This window comes from Anolis carolinensis, chromosome 4 (genome assembly GCF_035594765.1).
Source record: "Anolis carolinensis isolate JA03-04 chromosome 4, rAnoCar3.1.pri, whole genome shotgun sequence".
Lineage (NCBI taxonomy): Eukaryota > Metazoa > Chordata > Lepidosauria > Squamata > Dactyloidae > Anolis > Anolis carolinensis.
The window spans coordinates 245,635,986-245,663,676 of NC_085844.1; the positions used below are offsets into that span (position 1 = coordinate 245,635,986).

General features: G+C 41.1%; 1 protein-coding gene across 5 annotated transcripts in view; it reads left to right on the forward strand.

Moving 5' to 3' along the window:
* The window catches only part of samd10 (sterile alpha motif domain containing 10), a 78,268-nt gene that overhangs the window by 33,908 nt on the left and 16,669 nt on the right, over positions 1-27,691 (forward strand). For all 5 annotated transcript variants that reach the window (XM_008110221.3, XM_062979071.1, XM_008110220.3 and 2 more), the window contains exons 2-3: positions 6,922-7,106; positions 26,907-27,075. In XM_008110221.3, the coding sequence (XP_008108428.2) occupies positions 6,922-7,106; positions 26,907-27,075 (354 nt within the window). The remainder of the gene's footprint in view (positions 1-6,921; positions 7,107-26,906; positions 27,076-27,691) is intronic.

A 27,691-nucleotide genomic window follows, 5' to 3' on the forward strand; every position in this document is an offset into this window, starting at 1 on the left:
TTGCTTCCTCAATGATAGCTGAAACAACAACAAATCGCTTGCAGTTGTGTGCCTTCGGGTTGTTTCCCAACTATGGCAGTCCTAAGACGAACAAACCTTCCTGGCAAGATTGTTCAGAAGAGATTTGCTATGGCCTTTCTCTGAGGCTGAGAGAGTGTGACTTGCCCAAGGCCACTCAATGGGTTTCCATGGCCGAGTGGGGATTCAAACCCTGGTTACTAAAATTGTAGCCCAACACTCAAAGCACTGCACCATGCGGGCTCTCTTGATACCTGGTTCTAAATTCCAGAACTGGATTTTCTAAATACAGCTAGGACTTATATCAAGTAAAACTGATAGATTTCAAGGCCTGGCTTTGGGTCTCCAGATTGGGAGATGATTGTGATGGAGCTGTGCTCTTCTTCTCTCCATGGCCAGGGCAATGGCAGTTGGGAAGGAAGGAGTGCATTCCTCTACTTCTGGGTTGAGGCATGGTAGAGCTGAGTCTGCTTCTTCTCCTCTTCTTCTAAGGCTACGATAGTGGCAGTTGGGATAGATGGAGTCCCTTTCACCTCTTTCTGGCCTCTGCATATTGGAGAGGAGCCTGCTTCCTCTCCTCTTCTCCTAAGGCTAGGGAAGTGGCAGTTGGGATGGATGGAAGCCCCTTCACCTGTTTCTGGCCTATGCATGATGGAGCTCAATCTGCTTTTCCTCTTTTTCTAAGGTTAGGGCAGTGACAGTTGGGATGGATGGAAGTCCTTTCACCAGTTTCTGAACTATGTATAATGGAGCAGATCCTGCTTCTTCTTCTTCTCTTCTTCTGCCCTATACATAATGGAGCAGAGCCTGCTTCTTCTTCTCTTCTTCTAAGACTAAGGCAGTGGCAGCTGGGATGGATGGAAGTCCTTTCACCTGTTTCTGGCCTATGCATAATGGAGCAGAGCCTGCTTCTTCTTCTTCTCTTCTTCTGACCTATGCATAATGGAGCAGAGCCTGCTTCTTCTTCTCTTCTTCTGACCTATGCATAATGGAGCAGAGCCTGCTTCTTCTTCTCTTCTTCTAAGACTAAGGCAGTGGCAGCTGGGATGGATGGAAGTCCTTTCACCTGTTTCTGGCCTATGCATAATGGAGCAGAGCCTGCTTCTTCTTCTTCTCTTCTTCTGACCTATGCATAATGGAGCAGAGCCTGCTTCTTCTTCTCTTCTTCTGACCTATGCATAATGGAGCTGAGCCTGCTTCTTCTTCTCTTCTTCTAAGACTAAGGTAGTGGCAGCTGGGATGGATGGAAGTCCTTTCACCTGTTTCTGGCCTATGCATAATGGAGCAGAGCCTGCTTCTTCTTCTTCTCTTCTTCTGACCTATGCATAATGGAGCAGAGCCTGCTTCTTCTTCTCTTCTTCTGACCTATGCATAATGGAGCTGAGCCTGCTTCTTCTTCTCTTCTTCTAAGACTAAGGCAGTGGCAGTTGGGATGAATGGAAATCCTTTCACCTGTTTCTGGCATCTGCATAATAGAGAAGAGCCTGCTGCTTCATCTTCTCTTCTTCTGACCTATACATAATGGAGCTGAGCCTGCGTCTTCTCATCTTCTTCTAAGACTAGGGCAGTGGCAGTTGGGATGGATGGGAGCCCTTTCACCTGTTTCTGGCCTATGCATAATAGAGCAGAGCCTGCTTCCTCTTCTCTCCCTCCAATGCCTCAGCTGTTGATCCCAGGCATGATGGAGCAGTGCCTTTCTGCTTTTCTCTCCTTCAGAAGCTACCATATTTTAGCAGGACAAGCACATAATAATGTTACTCTCCAAAGGGAAGACCAGGGGACTGGGGAACAGCTGGATTGGGGAATTTCCACCAGTAGACATGGCCTCAGTGAGTCCATGGATGCTCCTTTCAGCATCTAGTCATCCTGATGTGTATTCTGTTGGCATGAAACGACCTGCTGTTCTTGCATCGAGGTCAGTGGAGTAATAATCCAGATTCTGGCATAAATCTAGTAACATGATGGTATGTGGTGAATCATTGGTCTGCATCAGGTGTGAAAGTTGGCAGCCAAGTGGATCTCCTCCCAGCTAATAGTGTCTGGAGCACACACAGCTGTCTCGGTTGCTTTCATTTAATTGCTTTGGAGTGAATCCGTACCACTGCTTGTTTTCAGGACTTGGATCAATCCTCCCACAAAAGAAAAAGAGGAAACACTGGGGATGAGGAGTACAGTTTGAATTAGGGTGAACATTTTGCATCACTGCAAGCAGATATTATGAGAACCACAGATAGAGGGGCACACAAAGGCTATCTTGTCTGACACAATGCCCAAAATCTATAGTTAAAGCAACCTAAAAGATGCCAGCCCATCCTCTGTCATTTAAATGGATGTATGTTCAAACACTTGGGATGGGATCCAGGTTAATAAAAGGTAACTTAGCAGCTGCTACAGCAATTTTGTAATGCTGTACTTGAACTGCACAGATGTTGAAACAGAAAACTTGCAAGCAAAATTCACAATAATTCTGCCAGAGTTTGGCAATATTAATTTGCGAAACTTCATTTTCAAGAATCTCCCAGTCAGAGCTATTTCTGTCTGAGCTTTCTGGGAGCTGTAGTTTTAGAAAAGTCATTTTCCTAAGTTCTGCACCTTTACAATAGCATGGTTACAAGGAGAACCGTTTCCATTCTTAAAAATATGTGAAAGGAAACCATGGCTAACTCCTAAGGGAGAACGAAACCAGAAATTCTGCTAGAATGCATGTAAGGACGGCAAGGAAGCATGTTTTTTTGTGTCTGTGGTTTGTGATTCAACCTACATTTTTCAGGGAGTGTATCTGCCATGAAGTATTATTTAAATGCCAGCTGATTTTGTGATTAGATGGTTTTTCACCAGGAAGTGGCTTGTTGTTTGTCTCCCTGCAAGGATTTCAAAATAATGATCTCACAGTCTGGAACGGCAAAAACGAGATAAGAACTGCAAGGCATTTCGCACACCGAGACAAGTACAATAGAATTTTGTTTAAAGAAATAGATCACAAAGGCTGAGATCGTACAGTGGGATTTCGTAGCGTAACTCTCCACTCACAGAGTTGCACATTGGTTCTTCTATACAAGCAGCTTGGTAGATAACGACTCTGGGGACCCCGTCTTGCCCATAAAACCCTCTGGGAGAACTTGGGCAAGTCACACAAATTACAGAATTAAATGCATAAAAGAACAAACACTTAAAACATCTTAAAATAAACTGTGAATTTTAAATGGGCATTTTAATGTTTATGCATGGATGACATACTGTAAATGTATAATGATTTGTGTTTTAATTTTAAAGTAACTGTAAAGGTTTTCCCTTGACACAAAGTTTAATAATTAATAATAATAATAATAATTTATTTCTTATAACCTGCCTCCATCTCCCTGAAGGAACTCGGGGCGGCTTACATGGGGACGAAGCCCTGAGAAATACCGTGTTTCCCCGAAAATAAGACAGTGTCTTATATTAATTTTTGCTCCCAAAGATGCTCTAGGTCTTATTTTCAGGGGATGTCTTATTTTTCCATGAAGAAGAATTCACATTTATTGTTGAACAAAAAATTGAACATTTATTATATACTGTACAGTAGTTGTCATCATAAACCATCATAACCAGACAAACTGAATCTTATCAAGAATTTCTTGTTACTACCAATATTTCCATGTACAACACTTTATGGTACGTACATTGACCTATTCTGCATGCTCTGGTGTTCTGTTTGGTGGGCATGCTTCCAAACAAAAACTTTGCTAAGTCTTACTTTCGGGGGACACCTTATATTTAGCAATTTAGCAAAACCTCTACTAGGTCTTATTTTCTGGGGATGTCTTATTTTAGGTGAAACAGGGTAGCATACAATTAAAACAGAGCACAAATTACAGAATTAAATGCATAAAAGAACAAACACTTAAAACATCTTAAAATAAAACACACAATTTATACATTCCAGGGTAAAATAGGACATTTCAAGATGCATGTGAAGTGTAGGTTTGTGCAATCGTAGATAATAAGACCAGAAAATAAAGTGCTAGAAACAAACAGGAGCAAGTTGGGACTGTGCGGAAAAAGTGCAGCTGATTTCCTTGGGGAGAGAGTTCCAGAGCCGGGGGGCCACCACCGAGAAGGTCCTCTCCCTCATCCCCACCAACCACAATTGTGCTAGTGATGGAAGTGAGAGAAGAACATCTCCAGAAGATCTAGCGCCTGCATTGGTTCGAAGGGAGAGATGCGGTCACAAAGATAAGCAGGACCTGAACCGTTTAGGGCTGTGTACTTTGAATTGGGACCAAAAGCTTTATCGGTGCCAGTGAAAGTGCTTCAAGAGAGGCGTAGTCTGCTCCCTGTAACTAAGTCTAGTTGTGTCTGACTCTGGGGGTTGGTGTTCATCTCCATTTCTAAGTCGAAGAACCAGCATTGTCCATAGACACCTCCAAGGTCATGTGGCTGGCATGACTGCATGGAGTGCCTTTACCTTCCTGCTGTACCTAATGATCTACTCATGCTTGCATGCTTTCGAAATGCTAGGTTGGCAGAAGCTGGGGCTAACAGCCAGAGCTCACCCTGCTCCCCAGATTCTAACTGCCAACCTTTTGGTCAGCAACTTCAGCAGCTCAGCAGTTTAACCTGCTGTGCCACCAGGAGCTCCATTTAATCTTATTTATTCATTTGTTTATTTCTCACATTTACATCCCACCCTTCTCACCCGAAGGGACTTAGGGTGGCTTACAGTAATGGCAACAATTCGATGCCCATACAAAATCAATATCAAACAATGCGTAAAACAGTTAAAACTATTAAAATACAATATAAATTACAATATATAAATCTTATGTTTGTGTTTTTAATCTATATGTCTTAAATGGTTTTATATCTTAATCTATGTTGCACCCTGTAGGTAAATTGGATAAGAAATGAATGTATTTCTTCTTATTTTTATTATCTTAATTGACCCAGTGGCCAACCAGTTCCTTGTAAGAAGTCTGCCAGTGGAAGATTCCTTAATAAACAGCCCTGCTTCACTTGGCAGTTTGTAATCTTTTAATTGCTGGGAAATGACATTGCCTTGCACTGCCTGTCAATTGCCAGAGGGAAATTGGCAGCCCTCGTGAGTGAGCATCAGCAAAAAGCTTCTTTTCAGCAAGCCCTGGTTTTCCACAGTGTTTGAGGCAGTCCTTTGCCCTGGTCAGGCCATGAAGATTATGCACAGTGCAACACTTTTGCATCGTGGTTAATAAATCCCTTAGTTGGGACTACTCTGATAAATCCTATTAAAAATAATGTAAAATCCATTTTTTAAAAAAATTCAGCCTGATTCTGCTTCCATGGTGGATCAGCTGCAAACGTTTATCCACTCTCCATGCTATTTTATAAGATTTTACCTAGCAAAATGTTGGATATCTTTCATATTTGCCAATGTACACTTCAGAGCAGCTGTCAGGTTGTCATTTGCCTTCAAGTCATTTCTGACTCATAGTTACTCTTATGTGAAGCTTTCATGAGGTTTGCTGGGCTGAGAGTGTGTGACTCAAGTGTGATATAATCCTGTTTTCAACATTTGGATGTTTATATATTTTAAATTGTATGCTAATGCTTTTATGTTAAGCCACTTTGAGTCTCCTTTGGGAGAGATAAAGTGGGATATAAATAAATGTAGTAGTAGTAGTAAATAATAATAATAATAATAGACATTGACAAAATCACAATCTGCCAACTGCAAAAGGCCACCCTACTGGGATCTGCACGCATCATCCGAAAATACATCACACAGTCCTAGACACTTGGGAAGTGTTCGACTTGTGATTTTGTGATACGAAATCCAGCATATCTATCTTGTTTGCTGTGTCATAAAATAATAATAATAATAATAATAATAATAATAATAATAATAATAATAATAAGTAGTAGTAGTAAGTAAGTAAGTAAAAGTTTATTTGTATACCGCCCTCTCTCCCGAAAGGGACTCAGGGCGGTTTCCAATATAAAATCAGCATAAAACATTGTACAATAAAACACTGAAAACACTATAAAACGCTATAAGAATTAGAAACAAAAACAAAACATAACAATTGACTAAAACAATAATAATAATAAATGTCACCTGTTTGGTTTCCTTGTCTGAGCAGGGAATCAAACCTTGGTCCCCAGAGGTGTAGTCCAATATCCAAACCAGCATGCAATTCTGACTAACCAAGTCAGCTTACTATACTAGTATTTAACAACAAAGCAGTTTAAAACAAAGAATCTATCAGTTGTTAGTGACAAAACACATCAATGCCAAAGTCATCACTTCATTTTACATGCAGGTAAGAGCAAAAAGCAGGGCGAGCACCCACCTGGAATAAAAGCTGTGCTGACAGCAATTTGGTTTAAGTGCCAGGTCTGGAATTCAGTATGGGAATTACATCTCTGTGAATGGACTTGCATGCGCAAAAATAGAATTGAGTCATTTCACAATGTCTGCATTCACCCAAGGGCTGCCGTGACATTTCAATGCATGGACGTCTTTTTCACAATGAGAACCAGTGGAGTGATTATGGGTATCATTGTGCATCGCGGCAGTCCCAGTGTTTTCAGAGTGTCAGAATGTCACAAGAGTGCCCAATGTGCATCCGAAGCACATGAGGCACATCAGAAGTGCCCAGTGGGTGTCATAAGTGCAAATCAATAGTATCAGAGAACATCAGAAATGCCCTACTAAGAGTCAGTAAAGTGTAGAGGTTAGAGCAGGCATGGGCAAACTTGGGCCCTCCAGGTGTTTTGGACTTCAACTCCCACAATTCCTAACAGCCTACCGGCTGTTAGGAATTGTGGAAGTTGAAGTCCAAAACACCTGGAGGGCCCAAGTTTGCCCATGCCTGTTTTAAAAGATGGCTCATGTTCCTTGATGTCTCAACTTGGCTCTGAACCTGGTCCTTTTCTGCCCAACAGCTGCCGCTGCCCACTTCAACTTCTGCCAGAACCTCCTGGAACACACTGTGTCAGCCGAGAACCTCAACTACCGCCTTCAGAGGAACTCGGGCAGCAGCTTGACATGGCACGATGGGCGAAGCCAGAGGTCGGCCGGCGGGAGGACCGTCAAACTCCTCCAGCAGCCAGGAACAGAGGGCTCCCAGGTAAGATGATGGCAGGCAGGTGGGGAGGTTTGTGAAGTAGAGGTGTAACACTATGGCTGTGGTCAAGAAGTGCAAATCTTCTCCTACGTTCTTTTCTCCACCTTTTCCTCTCTTCTTTTGCCCAGTCACACATAATGCTTTGTTCTACCAAAAACTTTTGATTGGATTGGATCAATAGAAATGCTGCTATAGCCCACAATCTTTTGCTTCAGATAGTGTGGTCTCCCATTTTGTACACTTGTGATTAGTCCAGTTCTAAACCCAATAAAATATGTAGAACCAAAAAAAAGTGCAAATTTCCAAAAAAAAAAAACCCTCCCCAAAAAAACTACTGACCTGACTTCTCTGTTAATATTTATTGATATCTATATATATAAAAGGGTAATGGAATCACGGCACCGGACAAAGCAACTAAACTAAATGCCCCAAAACCTCGAAAATTGACAGCACAACCTCTCATCCACACCTCTATGTTCATTAAACCAAAAGAAAAGAAAAATTAAGTCCTAGCCACAGCAACGCGTGGCCAGGGATAGCTAGTTTTATATATATATATATATGCAGTAGAGCCTCACTTATCCAAGCCTTGCTTATCCAAGCTTCTGAATTATCCAAGCCATTTTTGTAGTCAATATTTTCAATATATCATGATATTTTGGTGCTAAATTCGTAAATACAGTAATTACAACATAACATTACTGCGTATTGAACTACTTTTTCTGTCAAATTTGTTGTATAACATGATGTTTTGGTGCTTCATTTGTAAAATCATAACCTACTTTGATGTTTAATAGGCTTTTCCTTAATCCCTCCTTATTATCCAAGATATTCGCTTATCCAAGCTTCTGTCGGCCCGTTTAGCTTGGATAAGTGAGACTCTGCTGTATGTGTGTGTGTGTGTATATATATACACATATATATACATACACACACACACACACACACACACACACACTTTTATCTCACTTTTCTCCCACGAATGGGACTCAAAGCAGTGTCCGGTTAGTGATGGGCTTGTCCCCATGTCCCCACTGGGCTTGTCCCCATGTTAGCTGCTCCAAGTCCTTCCAGGGAGATGGTGGTGGCATACAAAAATAAAGTTATTATTATCTTTGGTATTATTGGAGATCTCAGGGGTGGGACAACACTGACTGGTAATTCTAGTTAAGCTGTGTTCACAGCTGGATGCAGGGCATTATGTCACTCATTGAGATCTTTGGAGAAATCTCACAGATCTCAACAGTTGATGTCCTTAGTCTGTGTCTCAATATGGTGGGGATATGGCATTGGAGCCCATCATCTTTCCTCCCATTGCACCACACAAAACCCATAGCAATTCCAAACTCCTCTGTTACCTCTGGAGTTGCTCTCAAAGTATCAGGAAGAGATGTTGTGTGGAGACGAAAACTGAGTTTCCAAAGGAGTATCACAAGGATCTTAGGTGTTTGTAAGTAGGGAACATTTTCAGACATTTTTCCGACAGGCTCCTACCCTGCAGGGATTCAGAAGGGCCGTGAAAACATGGTTATGTGCCCAAGCTTTTGATGAGTAAATGACAAAGTTGACATGGCCTGATTTGAGGATGAAGCATGAGGATCTCGGATGAATGGAATTAATTATATATACGTTTTTAAGGTTTTTATAATGTGTTTTAACAAAGTTATTAATAGATCTGTTTATATTGTTTTGTTTTTATGATTGCATTTTGGGCATTAAATTTTGCCAATTTTTGTAAGCCACCCTGAGTCCCCTCGGGTGAGAAGGGCGGGGTATAAATGTTGTAAATAAATAAATAAATACTTTTTTTGCACATGTGGGAGGTTGAGGTTCCAAAACTGCTTCTAAATTGCTCTAATTTATCTAAATCAGGGATCCCCAAACTAAGGCCTGTGGGGCTTATGCGGTCCTCCAAGGTCATTTACCCGGTCCCTGTCCTAAACTTTAGACTTAGGGTTGACCTAAATCTGAAACGATTTGAAGACACACAACAACACAATCCTAATTTTGGGCTGGGTTGTTGTGTGTTTTCTGGGCTGTATGGCCATGTTCGAGAAGCATTCTCTCCTGACGTTTCGCCCACATCTATGGCAGGCATCCTCAGAGGTTGTGAGGTAATTTTGGACTATTTCATCATAGTCTCCCCCCACCCCCAACAGTCTGAGGGACCATGAACCAGCCCTCCACTTAAAATGTTTGAGAACTCCTGGTCTAAATGATGGGGGGCTTTCGGACTTCACATTGCCCATGGACTTCACCATGCCCACCTCTGATGCATCCAAATACAACAATGATGCAGTCCATTGCCTGGCTATGGAGACATGAGTATCGCAGTGAAGCTCTGGGATGGTAAGAGGGGAACTGTACCATATTTTACCTGTAGAAATGTTACACAGTGACCAGCAATGCAGGAGTTCAGCTCTGTTAGATGCTGGAGAATAGGGATTTGGGTCTGGATGGAACTCCAACATGCCTATAGAAAGCCTGGTGCATTTGTGCCTTGTACTCAGAAAGCTATTTCATATCTCATTTCTGTGGGAGAGGCATTGAGGCAGAGATGCATGCGCATGGGAGGTGGATTGAGAGAGAACTATCAAAGTGTGTGTTGGTTGCTTTCAGCCTAGAAGAAAAAGACAGGAGGAAGGGAAAAAAGCCTCCTTTTAAACAGGCTAAAAAAGTGCCTCCAGGTGCTAGGCTGCATCTGTTCCATTTATGGGTCACATTTCAAGCAACGCGTGCCAGTTTGGGAAGCAGGGGAGATTGGAAGGAGAGGGAAGGAGGGAGGCAAATTCAGACAGTTTGCCAATTGGAAAAAATACACACAAAAATGAGAGATTAAACCACCAAGAGTAATTGACAGTTTGCTTGTGTCTGGGGGAAATTGCCAGTTGTGCCGGGTAACTATTACTCAGGAGCAAGGATGGTTATTTGGATAATGGTAGCTGTGGGTTTGGAGCCTTTTCAAGAAGCAAAGCTCTCACTCTTTGGCACAGATTTCCTGGGCAAATTTGTACTTTTTCCCTTGGAATTAAAATATGTGCAAGCTATCTCCCCTCCCATTGCCACCCCATTTTACATTGAAGTTTTTCTTTTACAGGCTGCGTTTTTTAAGAGACACTCAGCTCAAATTGGTTTTTATACACAGCTGGTACTGAGTTTTTAAAAAGAGAAGGGAGAAAGATACAATTTAGGAGAAAACATTGCAGAAAAGGATAGCTGGAAAGATGTAAAATTTGGAAGGTTCAATGACGTCTCAATATCTGATAGGATTTGGTTCCAACTCCACCACCATCACCACACAAAAATATGTGAGTGCTCAAGTCCCATTATATACAGTGGCATAATAAAATGGTGTCACTTACATACAAGGGCAACATCAGGATTTGCTTTTTGCTTATATTTTAAGCCATTGGTGTTTGAATCCATGGATGCAGAATCCATATATATGGAAACTAACTATTTCTTTTGAAGAAGAGGGGGAAATCTGGATCTTGTTATTCAGAGGTGCAAATTATGGGGCTCTATACATGGTTTTGGACTACAACTCACATCAGCCTTAAACAAGGTACGGGATGCTGGGGTTTATAATCCTGCAACGTCTGGAGCGTTGTATGATTCCCACTCCTATATCATCAGTCCCAGCTGACTGGGAACATATTTGTAGACAGCTGATTCTCTCACACCAGAAGCAACTTGCAGTATGCAACTAAGCAAACAAAGAAACAGGACCAACCATAACAATAATCTCAATCAACATCAAAGGCATGTCAACTGCCAAGGGCTGCTCTATGAACTGTGTCGAGATAGGAAATGCGATGTGCTGTGTGTTCAAGAAACACACAGGGATAAACAACATAAATGACCAAAAATTCCAGGAATTATCTTAGTGGCAGAAAGACCACATGCACAGTACAGAAGTGCTCTCTTTGTAAATCCAGGCCTCCAAGTCAGTGGTGCCCGTAACAGTGAAGAAAACAAGACAGAGGTTATAACAGTAGAGCTTAGTAACATCACAATTATATCTATGTACAAGCCCCAAATGAAGAGTTTTGTTTCTCCTCTCCTGAGAGCTTTGATAGGCACCACAGGGCGATAGTAATTGGTCACTTTAACAGCCATAGCCGCGTATGGGGAGAATAAAAATGGAGAGGCCGTCATCTCCTGGGTTGAATTGCACAAACTATTGCTTATTCGTAATACCGGTAGTAATCTCCCACCCTCCTACAACAGTAGGAGATGGCACCGAGATATAACCCAAACTTTCTGTTTGTGAGCAACAGTATGGTGCAACGATGCACTAAATCAGTGGGACCACCAATACCAAACACACAACATCAGCCAATAATATGCCAATTATTTCCAACTATAAGAGCTCTGGAAGCTCGAATCAAATGAAGATTCAACTTCAGAAAGGCAGATTGGTCTAAATTCTCAGATATGTTAGATGACAAGATTATATCGATTGCCCCAACCCCTGAAGAATATGAGTGCTTTATCAAAATAGTCAATAGTCCGAGCTGGAACCGTTTTCTTGAATCAATGGTGTTTATCTACTTGCCTATCATGTCTGTGATGTCAGAGTAGCATGCCACCATGACAGGCCAATTGGAGAGATCAATCAATCTTTTCCTTGCTGGTCATGTGGCCACCATGAATGGATCTACGTGACTAGAGTTGGTGGCGATGACAGCCCACTGAGATAGATGCGGGTGACCCTAGGCATCTGGACAACAGTTCCAGATTCAGTAGTACATGTTGTATTCAAGGGTACTCCAGGGCAGATTCAACCTGCCTTCCGGAGATGCACTCTTGTTATGGCCAGAAAAGAAGACCAAATGTGGAGGGATAAAGGACTGCAGAATTTCACCCTTTTCTCCCATCCCTGTGTTCCAGCCTTGATTCTAGATATGTTTAGGGATGTTGGAAGGGGACACAGTAAGATCAAGGGAACTTGGACCTTACTTTGCTATGCAACAACAAGCGGTGGACACAGGTTATCACATCTGAAAAGCTATTTGGCACAGTGACACCATTGGGTTCACAACAGGATCAGTCAGTCTAAGACAGTGATTCTCAACCTGTGGGTCCCCAGATGTTTTGGCCTTCAACTCCCAGGAATCCTAACAGCTGGTAAACTGGATGGGATTTCTAGGAGTTGAAGGTCAAAACACATGGGGACCCACAGGCTGAGAACCAGTGGTCTAAAAATTCAGTGATGGATTCACATTTCAGGAAAAGAGATTCCATCAAAACTATTAGGAAGACCTATCTGATAGCAAGAGTTTTGACAGTGGAATACATTGCCAGAGTGTGGTGGAATCTCCTTCTCTGTCGGGAGGGCTTGGATTGTTCAGGATAGGGCCGGGCTGTGGCACAGCTGGCTAGTAACCAGCTGCAATAAATCACTACTGACCGAGAGGTCATGAGTTCAAAGCCTTGGTCATGTTAAGCCCCCGACCATTAAATAGCCCGGCTTGCTGTTGACCTATGCAGCCCCGAAAGACAGTTGCATCTGTCAAGTAGGGAAATTTAGGTACGCTTTATGCGGGAGGCTAATTTAACTAATCTAAAACACCATAAAACTGCCAGCAAAACACAAGGAAAGGAATGAGGAAGTACAGCCACTAGTAGACAGTGAAGCAACAGCTCCCCCTGTGGCCGGAATCATGAAGCTGGAAAAATGTTAAATGCCTCTGTGTCTGTCTATACTGTATGTTGTTCGTCTGTTGGCATTGAATGTTTGCCATATATGTGTTCATTGTAATCCACCCTGAGTCCCCTTCGGGGTGAGAAGGGCGGAATATAAATACTGTAAATAAATAAATAAATAAATTGTGTGTTCCTGCATGATGGGATTGGATTGGATGGCATTTGGAGTCTCTTCCAACTCTATGATGCTATGATTCTTCTTGGTGTTAATGGCCAGAAAAATACCATTGGAGAGAGGTCTTATGTGACCCCACTGAACCCGTTTTCCCATCCCTGCAGAATGCACAACGTCAAAGGCATCCTCCATAGAGAACTTGGAGGATGCCAACATTGGGCACCCAGTTATAGCGAGTGCTAATTAAAACATCTAATTAAAAACACGAAGTGCTAATTAAAACATCAACTAACTTGAAAATCATTTAGAGACAAATCAATGATATGTATATATTTAAAAAGCAAAGCAAGCCTGACTCAAGCCCTTTTTTAAACAGCAGCTCAGCTTGACTGCCAAAGGCTTTCTTGTCTTCTGGAAGTGGCGTTCAAAGGAAACAAAAGTGTTGTTGTTTGAACCTCTGTTTATGAGTTGGAAGACTTTAGCATTGCTTAGGGATAAGGGTAGCTGAAAAACTGGAACTAATCTAATATTGACCCTTTCCCTCATGCTTGGATAGCAAGAAGATCACAAGACTTTTTGTAGAAAGAGATTCTTTTGAGGCAGAAAAGCACCAGTATCCTATGGCAATAATTCCTTCTTTTTGTAAATAATGCATAAGTAAAAATACATAGAAGTAAACACATAGGTAGGCCATGCTAGTCCCAAAGCAGCGACAACTGAATAGAATTACAAGTCGCTAATACTCCTTTGCCTTGCATTTTGATCTTCCTAAAATAGCGGTATATTCCCAGAACCAGGTACAGGCTGAGATCCCTTATCCAGAATTATGAAATCTCTAATACTCCAAAACCCGAGATTGTCCACATGAGTGTCTGAGATAGTGCTTTGCTTTGTGTACAATAGCTCAATGTACACAAACTTTGTTTCATGCATAAATGATTAAAATACTGTGGATAAAATTACCTCCATTTTTGGCGTGTAAGGTGTAAATGAAGCATAAATCTCTAAGATCTACCATAATGTATATGCAAGTATTTCAAAATATGGAACGCTCCTTGTCCCAAGCATTTCAGACAAAGGATAATTAACTTGTACTTTTTCTGAAGTGCTAACAAAAGGTGGGCAAATAATGGCCCATTGGCCACTTGTGGCCCTAAAGTCATTTTTGTGATTTTTAGGCCCCTTCTGGTCCCACCCTGTGTCTCCAGCCCAAACTCCTGTTGGTGTCTTCTTTGTTGTTGTTGTTGCTGTTGCTGTTGTTGCTGTTGTTGTTGTTGTTGTTGTTGTTGTTGTTGTTGTTGTTGTATATCTTTATATAATTTTCAACTTATGGCAAAACTCATGGGAGGCTTTTTGGTATGATATGTTTAGAAGAGTCTTGGTCATTACCGTCTTCTGATGCTGAGAAAGTATGATCTTCCAAGGTCACCCCCTGGGTTTCCATGGCCAAACAGGGATTCGAACCCTGGTCTCCAAAATCATAGGGTGAATCACTACACAACAGTGGCTATTGCACGCGAAGAGGTTGTCTAGTGTAGAACAGACGTATTCCCTGCAAGGTTCGAGAAGTGGAGTTGTGAATGCGAATTTAATGCACATGCACGCGACACTGTATTTGTATGCTCATTGTGCCTCATGCATGAACACATTTGATTGTGCATTCAGCTGGCAATTTGATGTCTTTTTTAGGAGTGTAGCATTGCTATTCAACACAAGAGTTGTGCAGCACAATCAATGCGTAACTCCAATTTGAAGATTTGAACAGCAGAACTATAATGTAGGATCTCAGTTATCATTGTTTTCATTTATTAATTTATGTTCCTACAGTCCTTCAGGAGCATCAGTTTGTAATAATCCTCCATCTGGAAATATATTTCTGTGTGGTTAACTATATATACAGTAGAGTCTCACTTATCCAACATAAACGGGCCATCAGAATGTGATAAGTGAAAATGTTGGATAATAAGGAGGGATTAAGGAAAAGCCAGCCTATTAAATGTCAAATTATGTTATGATTTTACAAATTAAGCACCAAAACATATGTTTTACAACAAATCCACAGAAAAAGCAGTTCAATAACGTTATGTAGTAATTACTGTATTTACGAATTTAGCACCAAAATATCGCAATGTTTTGAAAACACTGACTACAAAACCATTGGGTACTAACAAATTGACTACAAATAAAGATAGAATTGCATAAAATGGACTTACAGTAAGAACATTGTCAGAAATTAAATGTGTAAAAAGTTCAGTCCTTTCTGCCTTGAGAAACACCTGTGGATCCAGGCGGGAGGCAGACTGTGTTGGATAATCCAGAATGTTGGATAAGTGAATGTTGGATAAGTGAGACTCTACTGTATTTAAATGTATCACTAGGAAATCCAATATCTGGATGGGTGTCTAAGATAGATACGATTTTCCTTTCTGATGGTTCCATATTCACAAACTTTTTTCATGCACAAAAGTATTGTGCATAAATTTACCTTCAGGTTATGTGTATGAAGTGTATTTCGTGTACACAGTATTGGTCCTTTCTCCAAGATATCTCATAACTGTATATATATGGAAATGTTTAAAGATCCAGACGAAAGGTCCCAAACACTTCTGGTTCCAAGCATTTCAGGTAAAGGATGCTTAATTTGCCTCTGTGTGTGTGTCTCTACTGTATGTTGTTTGTCTGATGGCACTGAATGTTTGCCACATATGTGTTCATTGTAATCCGCACTGAGTCCCCTTCGGGGTGAGAAGGGCGGAATATAAATACTGTAAATAAATAAATAAATAAATAAAATAATGTGTAGACTGTATGCATTAGGTCTGATTGCTTTTGCAAAGAGTGGATAGGGAAGCTGGTGGATACAATTCTAGCCTTCCTGCAATCTCACGCTATTGGCAGGTGCCCAGTTCCAGCATCCCTAAGCTTGTGTCAGTCGTGATTGATTGAAGCCCTTTGGAAAACCTCTAGGAATAATTGCATCGACCTTTGCAAGCCAAGGGCGGCTAACTGGCCCCAGTGACCCAGTGCCCATTAACTGGCCTCTCTCGAGACTCGCCATTAAGCAATGCAGCCTCCGCAGTAGGGCTTCACAATCCTGCTGCACTAATTGTTGTTGCTAGGAATGAACCAATGTGCACACTACAGGGAGGCAATGGCAGAGATCTTCCCAATAAGTTCTGCCAAATTTTCCAAAAAGCAGCTAAGATGTAATGGTTTGAATGCTGGACTTGGGGAGTTCCAGGTTTGAATCTCCAATTGGTCAAACAAAATGAATGTGGCTCACAGGAGGGTCTAACTCTATATTGTCTTGGGATTCCCAGTAACTCCCTTCAGATCCCCAAGCACTTTCCCCCTCAAAAAATTGAACTTTAAACAATCCTGAAAGGCTTTTAAAAAATGTAAACATGATGAAACAGGAGAGAAAACGTGCAGAAGACCATCTATTTTGTTTGTTGTGGTACAATTGTTCCATCCATTCCTATGTCTCCTGAAAGTCCTTAAGGTTAAGTCTCCTTTAAGGACTATTATTTTTCCTGTTTTGAAGTCAGAACTGATTGGGATGGTATGTCCTTGGACTGCAAGAAGATGCCCTAATTAATAAAGTTGGCTGTTGTCCACTTGCTTTGGCTTATCTTTTGAGTGGTACCAGAACATTATTGTTTGAAAACACCCAAGAAAAACCAGCTGTGATTAATTCTGACATTGCCTTGGGCAAGAAGCATCCTGGCCTTGCAAGATTAAATGACCTTGCAGTTCAGCCCAGTAATGAACCTTGATACAGGCAGAGACAGGAAGGCATTCCTTGTTATCATTTCTGGGGTTCTCAATTGCTAATTGACGAAGGAAGCTTGGTTGGTTTGTATTTCTCTTCTTCACAATAAAATTGTTTTAATTTCAAACCACTTGTGTGCTTATTGCCTCTGAATCCAAAAATAGCAGTTGGCTTTGCAAAAGAGCCCTCCATCCAGAAATGGCCAAAATACCACCCAGAATAGCACAACAGGCACTTGCTGTCCCCAAATGGCAAAGACAATAGCATAAGTAACTTATAGGACATTCTTGCATATTTGTTGCTTTCTCATGTCATTCCCATAATACAGGATAGTGGCAATTCACCATCATGGTGATGGGTGGGTTTGCACAGCCGCTGGCATTGCACAATTGTGACACCTTGGCTGTACAAAGCCTCACTTTTGGATGAGCTGTGAAATTTCACCCTCCCATTGTGTCACCTCCTTTTCTTGTTTTTCTGGGGTTTTTACATTTTTATTTGTAAGGAGATTGCAGCAAATGTAGCACCTAGGTATGCCCACCCCTGTTTTAATGGTAACACATTTCTTAGATCAGTGCTTTCTTCAGGAAACTGCCAGTGTCTCTCTTAGACTTGTCTCTTTTTAACAATAATTGGAACAAAGAAGAACACGCTCCCACCAGAACAGCCGTGACTGTACCTGAATATTGAACAGCCACCACCACGCGTGTTAATTACTCTAAATCTGGACACGAGGGATCTAGAACTATAGTATTCTGGAGAGGCACGGATTTTCCAGGTTACCCAAGCTAATGGAGTAGATTTATGCATGGCACTTCATCTTAAGGCAAATGCCAGCAAAGCTTGTACAGAATCCTTAAAGCCTTCTAATTCAAGTTATTTCTTTAAGTGGACAAAGTAGGAGAAATCAGACTTGGTCTAACAATAACAATGGAGGGATATTTCCCAACTGTACACAGCACCTGTGTAAGCAACAGCATGTTTTATGTGCACAGTTACATGGGGATTCTTTGGAAATTGAAGTGATGAAATAACAAACATATAGTGTCCCTCCATATTTACGAGTTTAACTTTTCAGCTCCAAAAACATTTCAAGGAATGATTCTGTGTAGAAACACGAATGGATTTTTGCCAGAAAAAAATGTGGTTTTTTTGTGGAACAATTCCCAGAAAACTTCACAGAATGTGGATGTGCAAGATTGGTGTTTCTTGACAAAACCCACCAGTCTTGTGCCAAATTTTTGCACTTGAGAATATTTCTGGGTCTTTCACAGCTGTCTTTCCCAGTCTTAGGGTGCATCTATCCTATAGAATTAGTGCTTTTTGATACCACATTAACTGCCATGGTTACAAGCTTTCTATGCCAGAGAGTGCTGGTGCCTCACCAAACTAGAACTCCTGTGATTCCGTAGCATTGAGCCATGGGAGTTAAAGTGGTGGCAAATGTGACGCCTCAGGGCAGCGTGAGCACTGGGAACCAGACATGGAGGCCAATAAACAATCTAATATCTTTATTAAGGAAATAAAGGAGACAACTAAAAATAAGCAGAGTATATAGTCCAGCAATAGTCCTTTCAGAAAAGGTCAAATATAGTCCAGTAATGTGAAAGTAGATGTCCAGTATTAGAGTTCAAAGTTTTAAATCCAATAACCAAAACACACTCAAACCTTTAGGCTGTTTGAGTGGGGATTAAAGCAAGATCTGTCAAAGAGTTCCAAGGTTCAATTCCGAGGCTAGGATACAAGGCAAGGCAAAGTTAGTCGTGGTAAAGCTGAATCGCTGTCCAGGCTTGACAGGGAGACGAGATGCAACGCCGGTCTACTCGAGAGTAGCGCGCTGCAGATCTAGAGTCGATGTGAATTCGTCAACTGACACGTTGAACACCGCAAAGGTCAGTCGGCGCCCAGAACTTTTATGGGACTACACTCTCCTCTCCAGCCAGGTGTCTGAACACTCTTTCCCAAGGGAAAGTGGACTAAGTCAACAACTTGCCAGATGCAATCCTCCCGGGAAACTCTCAAGGGAACTGGCTTAATTAACGCTTGCTCTCTCCGCTAATCTAGAGCTTCTTCTCAGATTCTGCTTCTCCAAGCGAGATGTTTCCCAAAACAATCTGCGGTCAAAAGGAGCACTCTCTGGAGAATCGGGCTGTGAGTCAAGGCCCTTTTTAATTAACTGTGGGCTAAAACTGTCAACAGGGGACATCTGGAAGGGAGCAGAATCTTGCGGAAGTGGCACAAACCCCATCTCTTATTCGGTCTGATCCATAATGGCGACAGGGTCATGACTCGGGGGTCTCTGAGACACTACAGCAAAATGCATGAACTCTACACTATAGATGCATCCCTAGTTGTGATGCCTTTTCTACCTTTAAGATATCAGGTGCCTAGCATTGCTCGCCTGGGGCAATGGGATTCTGGGAGTTGTAGATCTTCCACAAAAATATACTTTTATAGGTCTTTTCTTCCAAGCATTAGGCAATATTTGTTCCTATCTTATCTGGATATGGAGATAGAAAGTAGGCCCTTCTTCAGTTCAAGTAGCGGAGGTTTGTAGTTTTGGTTAAAGTGGGATACCAAATTCACTCAGAGCTTGGAAAGAGCTATCCAAAGTGCTAGACCCTATTCTGGGTATGGTTTCAGTACATTGGATAGCTCTTGAAATCTTCAGCAGATACACCTCCCTACAGACAGTGGATCCTCAAAATGCAACGCTGTATAGTATGCTTGCTGTGGCTTAAGATATCAGAAGCTTAACCTTCTGTCCTGCAAAGTAATGTATCTCATAAGAAAGAGATGAAGGAAGAAGGAAACAGCGGGAGTGTTGGAAAAACAAATGGTCATTGTAATCAATTGAACTTCACAGCAGATTGGGGTTAGAGGTGGTTTCCAATGAAAGACTGCTGCGCTGTGTAATTATTAATAATATAATTTCTTGTGTGGGAGAGAGGACTTCATCGTTCCCAAATAGCTCCTCATTTCTAGAAAAAGAGGTCAGTGGATTTGGAACTGGACTCCAGCTTTCTCTAGCTGCCAGGATTGCATGCAATACAGCTGCCCTCTTTTTTCCTGGGTTACAAATCACCAGGAATGTGATGCCAGCTCCATCCAAAACATTGTCTCTTATTAACAAGCTGCCACTTCTTTCATTTGCCAAAGGGATTAATCTGGCCCAGCCTCGGTGCTGTTGAGAATCCTCTTCATACGGAAGGAGAAAGATGCTCCAGTATTCAACAACCCTGAAAATGCTAAATATGTGTTTGGAAAGCATTCACGATATGGTATATTATTATTTGTTTATTTCTGATTTTTTTCTCATCTTTCAAAGAGGCATGACTATTTTTATTTCCTCACCACCCCCAAAGGATTCACAAAACTAGACTTCTTTGGTATCTCATGCACAACAATGTTTCCCTAAAGAAGTGGTTGGAAATTTTTGTCCAATGCTGAATGAGTGTATTCAGGCCAGTTTTGCTGAAGTAGAGTTAGGGCATGTGGAGGCATTGCACAGGGAGGCCAAATGTGCTTAGGGCGCATTGTAAATGGAGGAGAATTCACTTTTGGTGGTGCATTCAGTGCTTGGTTGAGTTGTGCAGAATTGCTATTTGTTACCACAGTTGCATAGCACAGAATTATAGAGTGGGAAGACACCACAGCGCCCGTCCAATCTAATTTTGCCATGCAGGAATACATAATCCAAGCACTCCAGACAGATGACAATCCAGTTCCCTAACGCATAGATCTTCTCATAGAGATTTCTGCTTTGAATATCAGATAGGACCAGCGACTATGAGTCTGCTTGTAGAGAGAAAAAGTAGGGTATAAATAAACATCATCATTATTATTTTATTGTATGACACAGCAAACAAGATAGACATGCTGGATTCTGCACCACAAAACCACAAGTCAAACACCTCCCAAGTGTCTAGGACTGTGTGATGTATTTTCGGATGATGCGTGCAGATCCCAGTAGGGTGGCCTTTTGCAATTGGCAGATCATGATTTTGTCAATGTCTATTATTTCCAAATGCCGGCTGAGATCTTTTGGCACGGCACCCAGTTATTATTAATGTTGTTGTTATTATTATTATTATGATTTTATTATGACACAGCAAACAAGATAGATTATGATTATTATTATTATTACATCATCATAATCATCATCATTATTATTAATATTATTATTATTATTGACACAAAGACATAGTATGACACAGCAAATGAGATCTATATGCTGGATTTCATATCACAAAATCACAAGTCGAACACTTTCCAAGCATTTAGGACTGTGTGATGTATTTTCGGATAATGCGCTCAGATCCCAATAAGGTGGCCTTTTGAAATTAACAGATCGTGATTTTTGTCAATGTTTATTATTTTCAAATGCCAGATGAGATCTTTTGGCATGGCACCCAGTGTGCCAATCACCACCGGGACCACCTGTACTGGTTTATTCCATAGCCATTGCAGTTCGATCTTGAGGTCCTGACAACGGCCGAGTTTTTCCTGTTGTTTTTCATCAATTTGACTGTCACCTGGTATGGTGACATCAATAATCCAAACTTTTTTCTTCTCCACAACCGTGAGGTCTGGTGTGCTGTGTTCCAGAACTTTGTCAGTATGCATTCGGAAGTCCCACAGTATCTTTGCGTGCTCATTTTCCAGTACTTTTGCAGGTTTGTGATCCCACCAGTTCTTTGCTGCTGGGAGGTGGTACTTGAGGCATAAGTTCCAATGAATCATTTCGGCCACATAGTTGTGCCTCTGTTTGTAGTCTGTCTGTGTGATTTTTTTTACAGCAGCTGAGGATATGATCAATGGTTTCGTCGGTTTCCTTGCACAGTCTGCATTTTGGGTCATCAGCTGATTTTTCGATCTTGGCCTTAATTGCCTTTGTTCTGATGGCTTGCTCCTGGGCTGCAAGGATCAGGCCTTCTGTCTCCTTCTTCAGGGTCCCATTCGTGAGCCATAACCAAAAATAAATATTATCATTATTATTATTATTATTATTATTATTATTATTATTATTATTATTATTATTATTATTATTAGGCCAGAGATATAATGCCTCTGAGACTGGAGGTGACCTATAATCATCCCAATGACTAGGCCCTCTTTTGCAACCATCTGAATGGATCATCACTACTTCTGGAGGCAGTGAGTTCCACAGTGTAAGCATGTGCCATGTGAAGAACTACCCCCTTTGATCAATCTTGTATTTTCCACCATTCATCTTGGATACTTCTAGTATCAGAAGAAGAAAAAATCTCACTTTCTCCGCATTGGGTATGAAATTTTATCATAGCTCCCTATATGCTCCTTCCCCCTCCCAAAACTAAAATAACTTAACCTGAGAGAAACTTGGTTGATTTATATGGGATCAGCAGAGAGAATTATGGGTCATTTAGCTGTAATTATTCAGATTCAATAACATTGGCAAGAACATTGATGTCTGATGAAAGTTGCAAGTGCTTTGCCTACCTCTCCACATGGGCCCCATTTATACTGCCATATAATGCAGTTTGAAGCTGCATTATATGGTCAGTGTAGACTCATGTAATGCCACTTAACTGCATTGAACTGCATTATACGAGTCTACATTGGCTATATAATGCATTATATGACAGTGTGGATGGGGCCATGGGTGTGCTTTGCGTACTAACCAAAGTTGTGAGGAGAGATATGTATTTTGCCTTCAATTCCTCCAATGAGTTACAAACATCTGACTTACTAACAACTCATAGTTAAGAACAGGGATGAGACAACAGGAAGTGAGAGAAATCAGAAAGGAAATACTTGGAAGAGCTATCATGGGAACTGCCTGTAAAGCAATGGATAGTAAATTACCCCAGGGGCTGTTGGGAAGATAACTGAGAGAAAGAGATGCAGAGAAAGAGAGAGAAAGAAATATCATGAACGGTTTATACTGAGGACGTGAAGAGATTGGAAAATATGTTGCTTGAACAATGAAAGAGCTCTAACTTCTCAGTCTGTAATTAATTGCTCCTTTCTCTAATTGAGAGTTTCTGAAATGGTTTGTAGGGCATGAAGCACAGAAAGATCCAGAACTGGAAAAGGCTCCTTTTTTGCACCAAAAATGGTTGACTCCAATGGGACAATTGGATGCACACCTTATTTCCAATGTTTTCATTATTGAAGAAGACAATATTGTTGAATGTGACTCCATTCCATGAGAGCCTGTGTTTCTGAGTGGTCTGGCCTGTTGCCTTAACTCTCTGAACATGCCTGTATTTGTGTGATTTTGGAAACTAAGTCAGGTTCAGTATGGTTCATGTTTGAATGGGAGATCATAAAGAAATATCAGGGATTTTCAGGTAGGTCTAGGAAAGAATCTGCTTGCAAACGTGGGAGCCACTGCTAGGAAAAGCAGACCATATGGGCTTAGATGGAGAATGGATTCTGTTTCACTGATGCATTGGTGTGTGTGTGGCCTGTTTGCCAGGTTCGGAGACTTATCGATCTCAGGACTGATGACGCTTTGGAATAGAAACCAGGAGCGGGAAGTGACTGCCATTGCGACTGAGTTAAGGGAAGGAGAGGTTTCCATGGCAGGTGTTCCGTTCTGCAGCCTTGAGCGTTCCCGGTAATTGGATTCGTAAGCAGCAGAGCCACGGAAGACTGAGACGTCTTTACCCAATGGTTCACTGCGACGCCACATACACTTTGTGTAAGGATGGAAGGATACGCCAAGTGACAGTTCAGCTGGAGCAATGATGTAACACCAGTCATATAATAATGCCATGGTGGGCAAGGTCAAGGCTGGAGGGCTGCCATGGAAATTTTAAGGGAATGGAATATACTTGGCACTTTATACACTCCCTGCCCCTTTGATACTCTGATGCACAATTGACCATGCCTACCTCAAAGCCCTGATTACTGGTACTTGATTCCTGTTGGATTATATTGATTGGATTTGTAACTGTGTCCATTTTAATATACCGTATATACTCGAGTATAAGCCGACCCGAATATAAGCCAAGGTACCTAATTTTACCACAAAAACTGGGAAAACCTATTGACTTGAGTATAAGACGAGGATGGGAAATGCAGCAGCTACGGGTCAAATTAAAAAATAAAAATAGATATTAATAACTTTGCATTATTTGAGGCATCAGAAGGTTAAATGTCTTTGAATATTTATATAAAATTGTAATTTAAGATAATAATAAGACTTTAATAAGATAAGTCTAACTCTAATTACCTATATACTCGAGTATAAGACAACCTGAATATAAGCCAGCCAGGAACCTCATGTGAGTATAAGCCGAGGAGAGCTTTTTCAGCCCTAAAAAAAGGGCTGAAAAACTAGGTCTATACTCGAGTATATACAGTAGTTGTTTTGGTTTCCGTCTGATGATGTTGTTTACTATGTTTAAGTTGTTGTATGATGTTTTTGACAATTGACTTATTGGAACCTGGGACCTTTCGGTCTTCAGCTCAGTGCTTTAACGCACTTCGCCACCGAGGCTCCTTAAAAAACCGTATAAAACAGCATAAAACAACATAGAAACATATCAGGTCCTTAAAGCCTGGGCATAGTACGAAATGGGTAGGGATGAGCTTATACAGACTCTGCGTGCGACTCGAGGAAAGTAATATAGGATTATCAGGAAAGGCAGGAAGGTCTCATTTAAAGATCAAAATCAACAAGGGTGAGGGACATTGATAAAGTGAAATAATTGTGATAAGTTAAGTATCTAACTGGGACTATTCATTCGAAGGTGCATTGATGAACATTGCTCCTGTTGCATTGCAGTTGTTTTAATTACTTTATGGGTATAGCATTGGAGCCTCCGGTGGTGCAGTGTGTTAAAGCACTGAGCTGCTTGAACCAAAAGGTCCCAGGTTCAAATCCCAAGAGGGGAATGAGCGCCCACTGTTAGCCCCAGCTCCTGCCAACCTAGCAGTTCGAAAACATGCAAAATGTGAGTAGATCAATAGGTATCGCTCTGGTGGAAGGTAACGGCGCTCCAATGCAGTCATGCCGGTCACATGACCTTGAAGGCATCTACGGACAATGCTGGCTCTTCGGCTTAGAAATGGAGATGAGCACCAACCCCCAACTGGACTTAACGTCGGGGGAAACCTTTACCTTTATCTATAGCACATGCAAGGAGCCCCGGTGGCGAAGTGTGTTAAAGCACTGAGCTGCTGAACTTGCGGACCAAAAGGTCCCAGGTTCAAATCCCGGGAGCAGAATGAGCACCCGCTGTTAGCCCCAGCTCCTGCCAACCTAGCAGTTCGAAAACATGCAAATGTGAGTAGATCAATAGGTACCCCTCCAGCGGGAAGGTAACGGCGCTCCATGCAGTCATGCTGACCACATGACCTTGGAGGTGTCTATGGATAACACCGGCTCTTTGGCTTAGAAATGGAGATGAGCACCAACCCCCAGAGTCAGACATGATTGGACTTAACGTCAGCTGAAACCTTTACCTTTACCAACAGCACATGTGCAGTCTCATTACTTAGCTTGGTTTTGTGATAGAGTCTAGCAGTGTATGGCATTTATTTATTTATTACAATATTTATATCCCGCCCTTCTCACCCAACAGGGGACTCAGGGCGGCTTACAGTAAAACACATATATAAAAATTGTACAATACACTATAAATCAGTTAAAAAAATTATTAACTTACATCGGACATTCATAAAACACATTATAAAATACAGATGGGCGTGTTCAAGTTTAAAAGACTTGAAACATCTGGATGCTGATGTTTTTCAAGTATGATTCCTGTATCTGCAGCTTCCTTTCATAGAATTATAGTCGGAAGTGGTCCCAAGGGTCATCCAATCCAACTCCATTCTGCCATAAAGGAAAACATAATCAAAGCATCCTTGACAGATGGCCATCCAGTCTCTGCTTAAAAAGTTTCAGAGAAGGAGACTCTAACACATGGGATTATGAGATTGTTAAGTCTACTTAATTATTCATAAATATTGAGGATAGTGTTAACCATAATCAGGAATACTGATTTTTTTTTTAGGTTAAAACTTTTAGTTTATTTAACAAATTATATTAAGAATACAGACTAACTTCTCAGACACAAACTTCCCTTTGGAAACATGCAATGAAGGCCTCTAAAATAAATACAAAAGATTAATATTAATAGGATGAATGAGCGAGTTAAATCCACGTTGAAGGTTTTATCACAAAGAAAATGCTTAGCATCTTTTAAAAAAATTCACACACAAACACAACACAACCAAAGATTCTCACTAAAGCATTGTTGTTGTTTTTTGGCCTGTATGATCGGATGGCTCAAGACAGATCCTTGTATGCATACGTTTCACATTACGTCAATTTGATGTGGTTTTGAACCGCTGGCGAAATGCACCCAACAAGTGGGAAGGCAAAGAGGCAGTGCCAAGTAGAAGCTTTAAATGGGTCATTGATCCATTTCTGACAAAATAGGGAAAAAAATTAAATAATTTATACTGAGTTTTTTCACAACACATAACATAAACATCAATACATAAAATCAAGGAAGAGAAAAAAAACCAATCTCTAAATACAAATACTAAAGGTAGAAATAAACTGGTTCGTACTTCCATTCTTCCCTCACAGGGGCCATATAAATTGTAAATTTTTATCATTTGTAGTCCTGGTTGTTCTAGTATTATCTGGTTAATTCTTCAATATCAAGGCATTGTTTGTTGTTCGTTATTCTTATAGTCTCTAAATAAAGTCCAGTCTGTCTTTTTTATTGGCTGACCTCTATGTATTTTTAATAAAAAAGTTAATTCGTCCATATCTCTAATATCTTCCATTTTCTCTTGCCATTCTTCTTTTGTGGGAATGACTTGTCATTTCCAATGCTTCGCGTATATTATTCTTGCTGCCGTAGTAATATACATGAACAATTTATCTTCATTTGGTTCAAATTTTGTTTCTGCATCTGTCAGTCCCAATAAATAATATAGAAAATTTTATCAACTGGAAAAGTGATTAATTTAGTTGTTTTCATCCTCTTTGAAGGACATAATCATAGCTGTGTCAATTGAAGTACACAGTGAAGTAGTTAGAGTTAGATTAAGGAATTTGAAATATCCGGATTACTGATTTTAATACAAACCGAATTCTTAATTTGGGATCGCCCAAAACATTCTGTGGATCAATAGATGACCAGGTTCAATTTCCTCCTTAATCATGTCTCCATTTCTCTCTTCCCATCCGCTACAGGGCCGGAACTATGACCACTATGGGATCTACCACACCAGCCCAACCCTAGGCAGCCTTACCAAGCCGGTGGTGCTGTGGACCCAGCAGGATGTGTGCAAATGGCTCAAGAAACATTGCCCACACAACTATCTCATCTACGTGGAGGCCTTTTCCCACCATGCCATCACAGGTACCCTGTCTCTGCCTGGTCTTTCCAAAAAGAGACCATTCTGCAGAAGGAAAGGATTGCCCATACATCGTGTTCTGGAGTTAATTATTATTGCAATGTCAAAGTATTTGCTATAACTTAGGGATCTTAATTGCTTGTCACTGGTGAAAGGGATCTAGGCGTCTAAGTAGACCACAAGCTGAACATGAATCAAGTGTGTGATACAGCAGCTAATAAAGCCAATACAATTCTAAGCTTCGTCAATCGGAATATTGACCAAGGGAAGTAATAATCCCTTTCTATTCTGCTTTGGTCAGACTTTACATGAAGTTCTGTGTCCAGTTCTGGCCATCACAGATTTATACAGGATGGAACCATGACTGTTTACATAGTTTCAAATTGATATAAATGTACAGTACCTACACTGACAATTCTGCAGGAGGAAAGGATTGCCAAAACACAATGTTCTGGAGTTAATAATTATTGGGATGTCAAAGTATTTGCTATTGCTTAGGGATATCAATTACTTGTCACTGGCCTAAGAGTTATATTTGTGTTCTTGTCTTTCCCTGTTATATCCACACAACACTCCTGTATGATGGGTGACACCTGCCTTGAAAACAGTCCATGTGAAAGG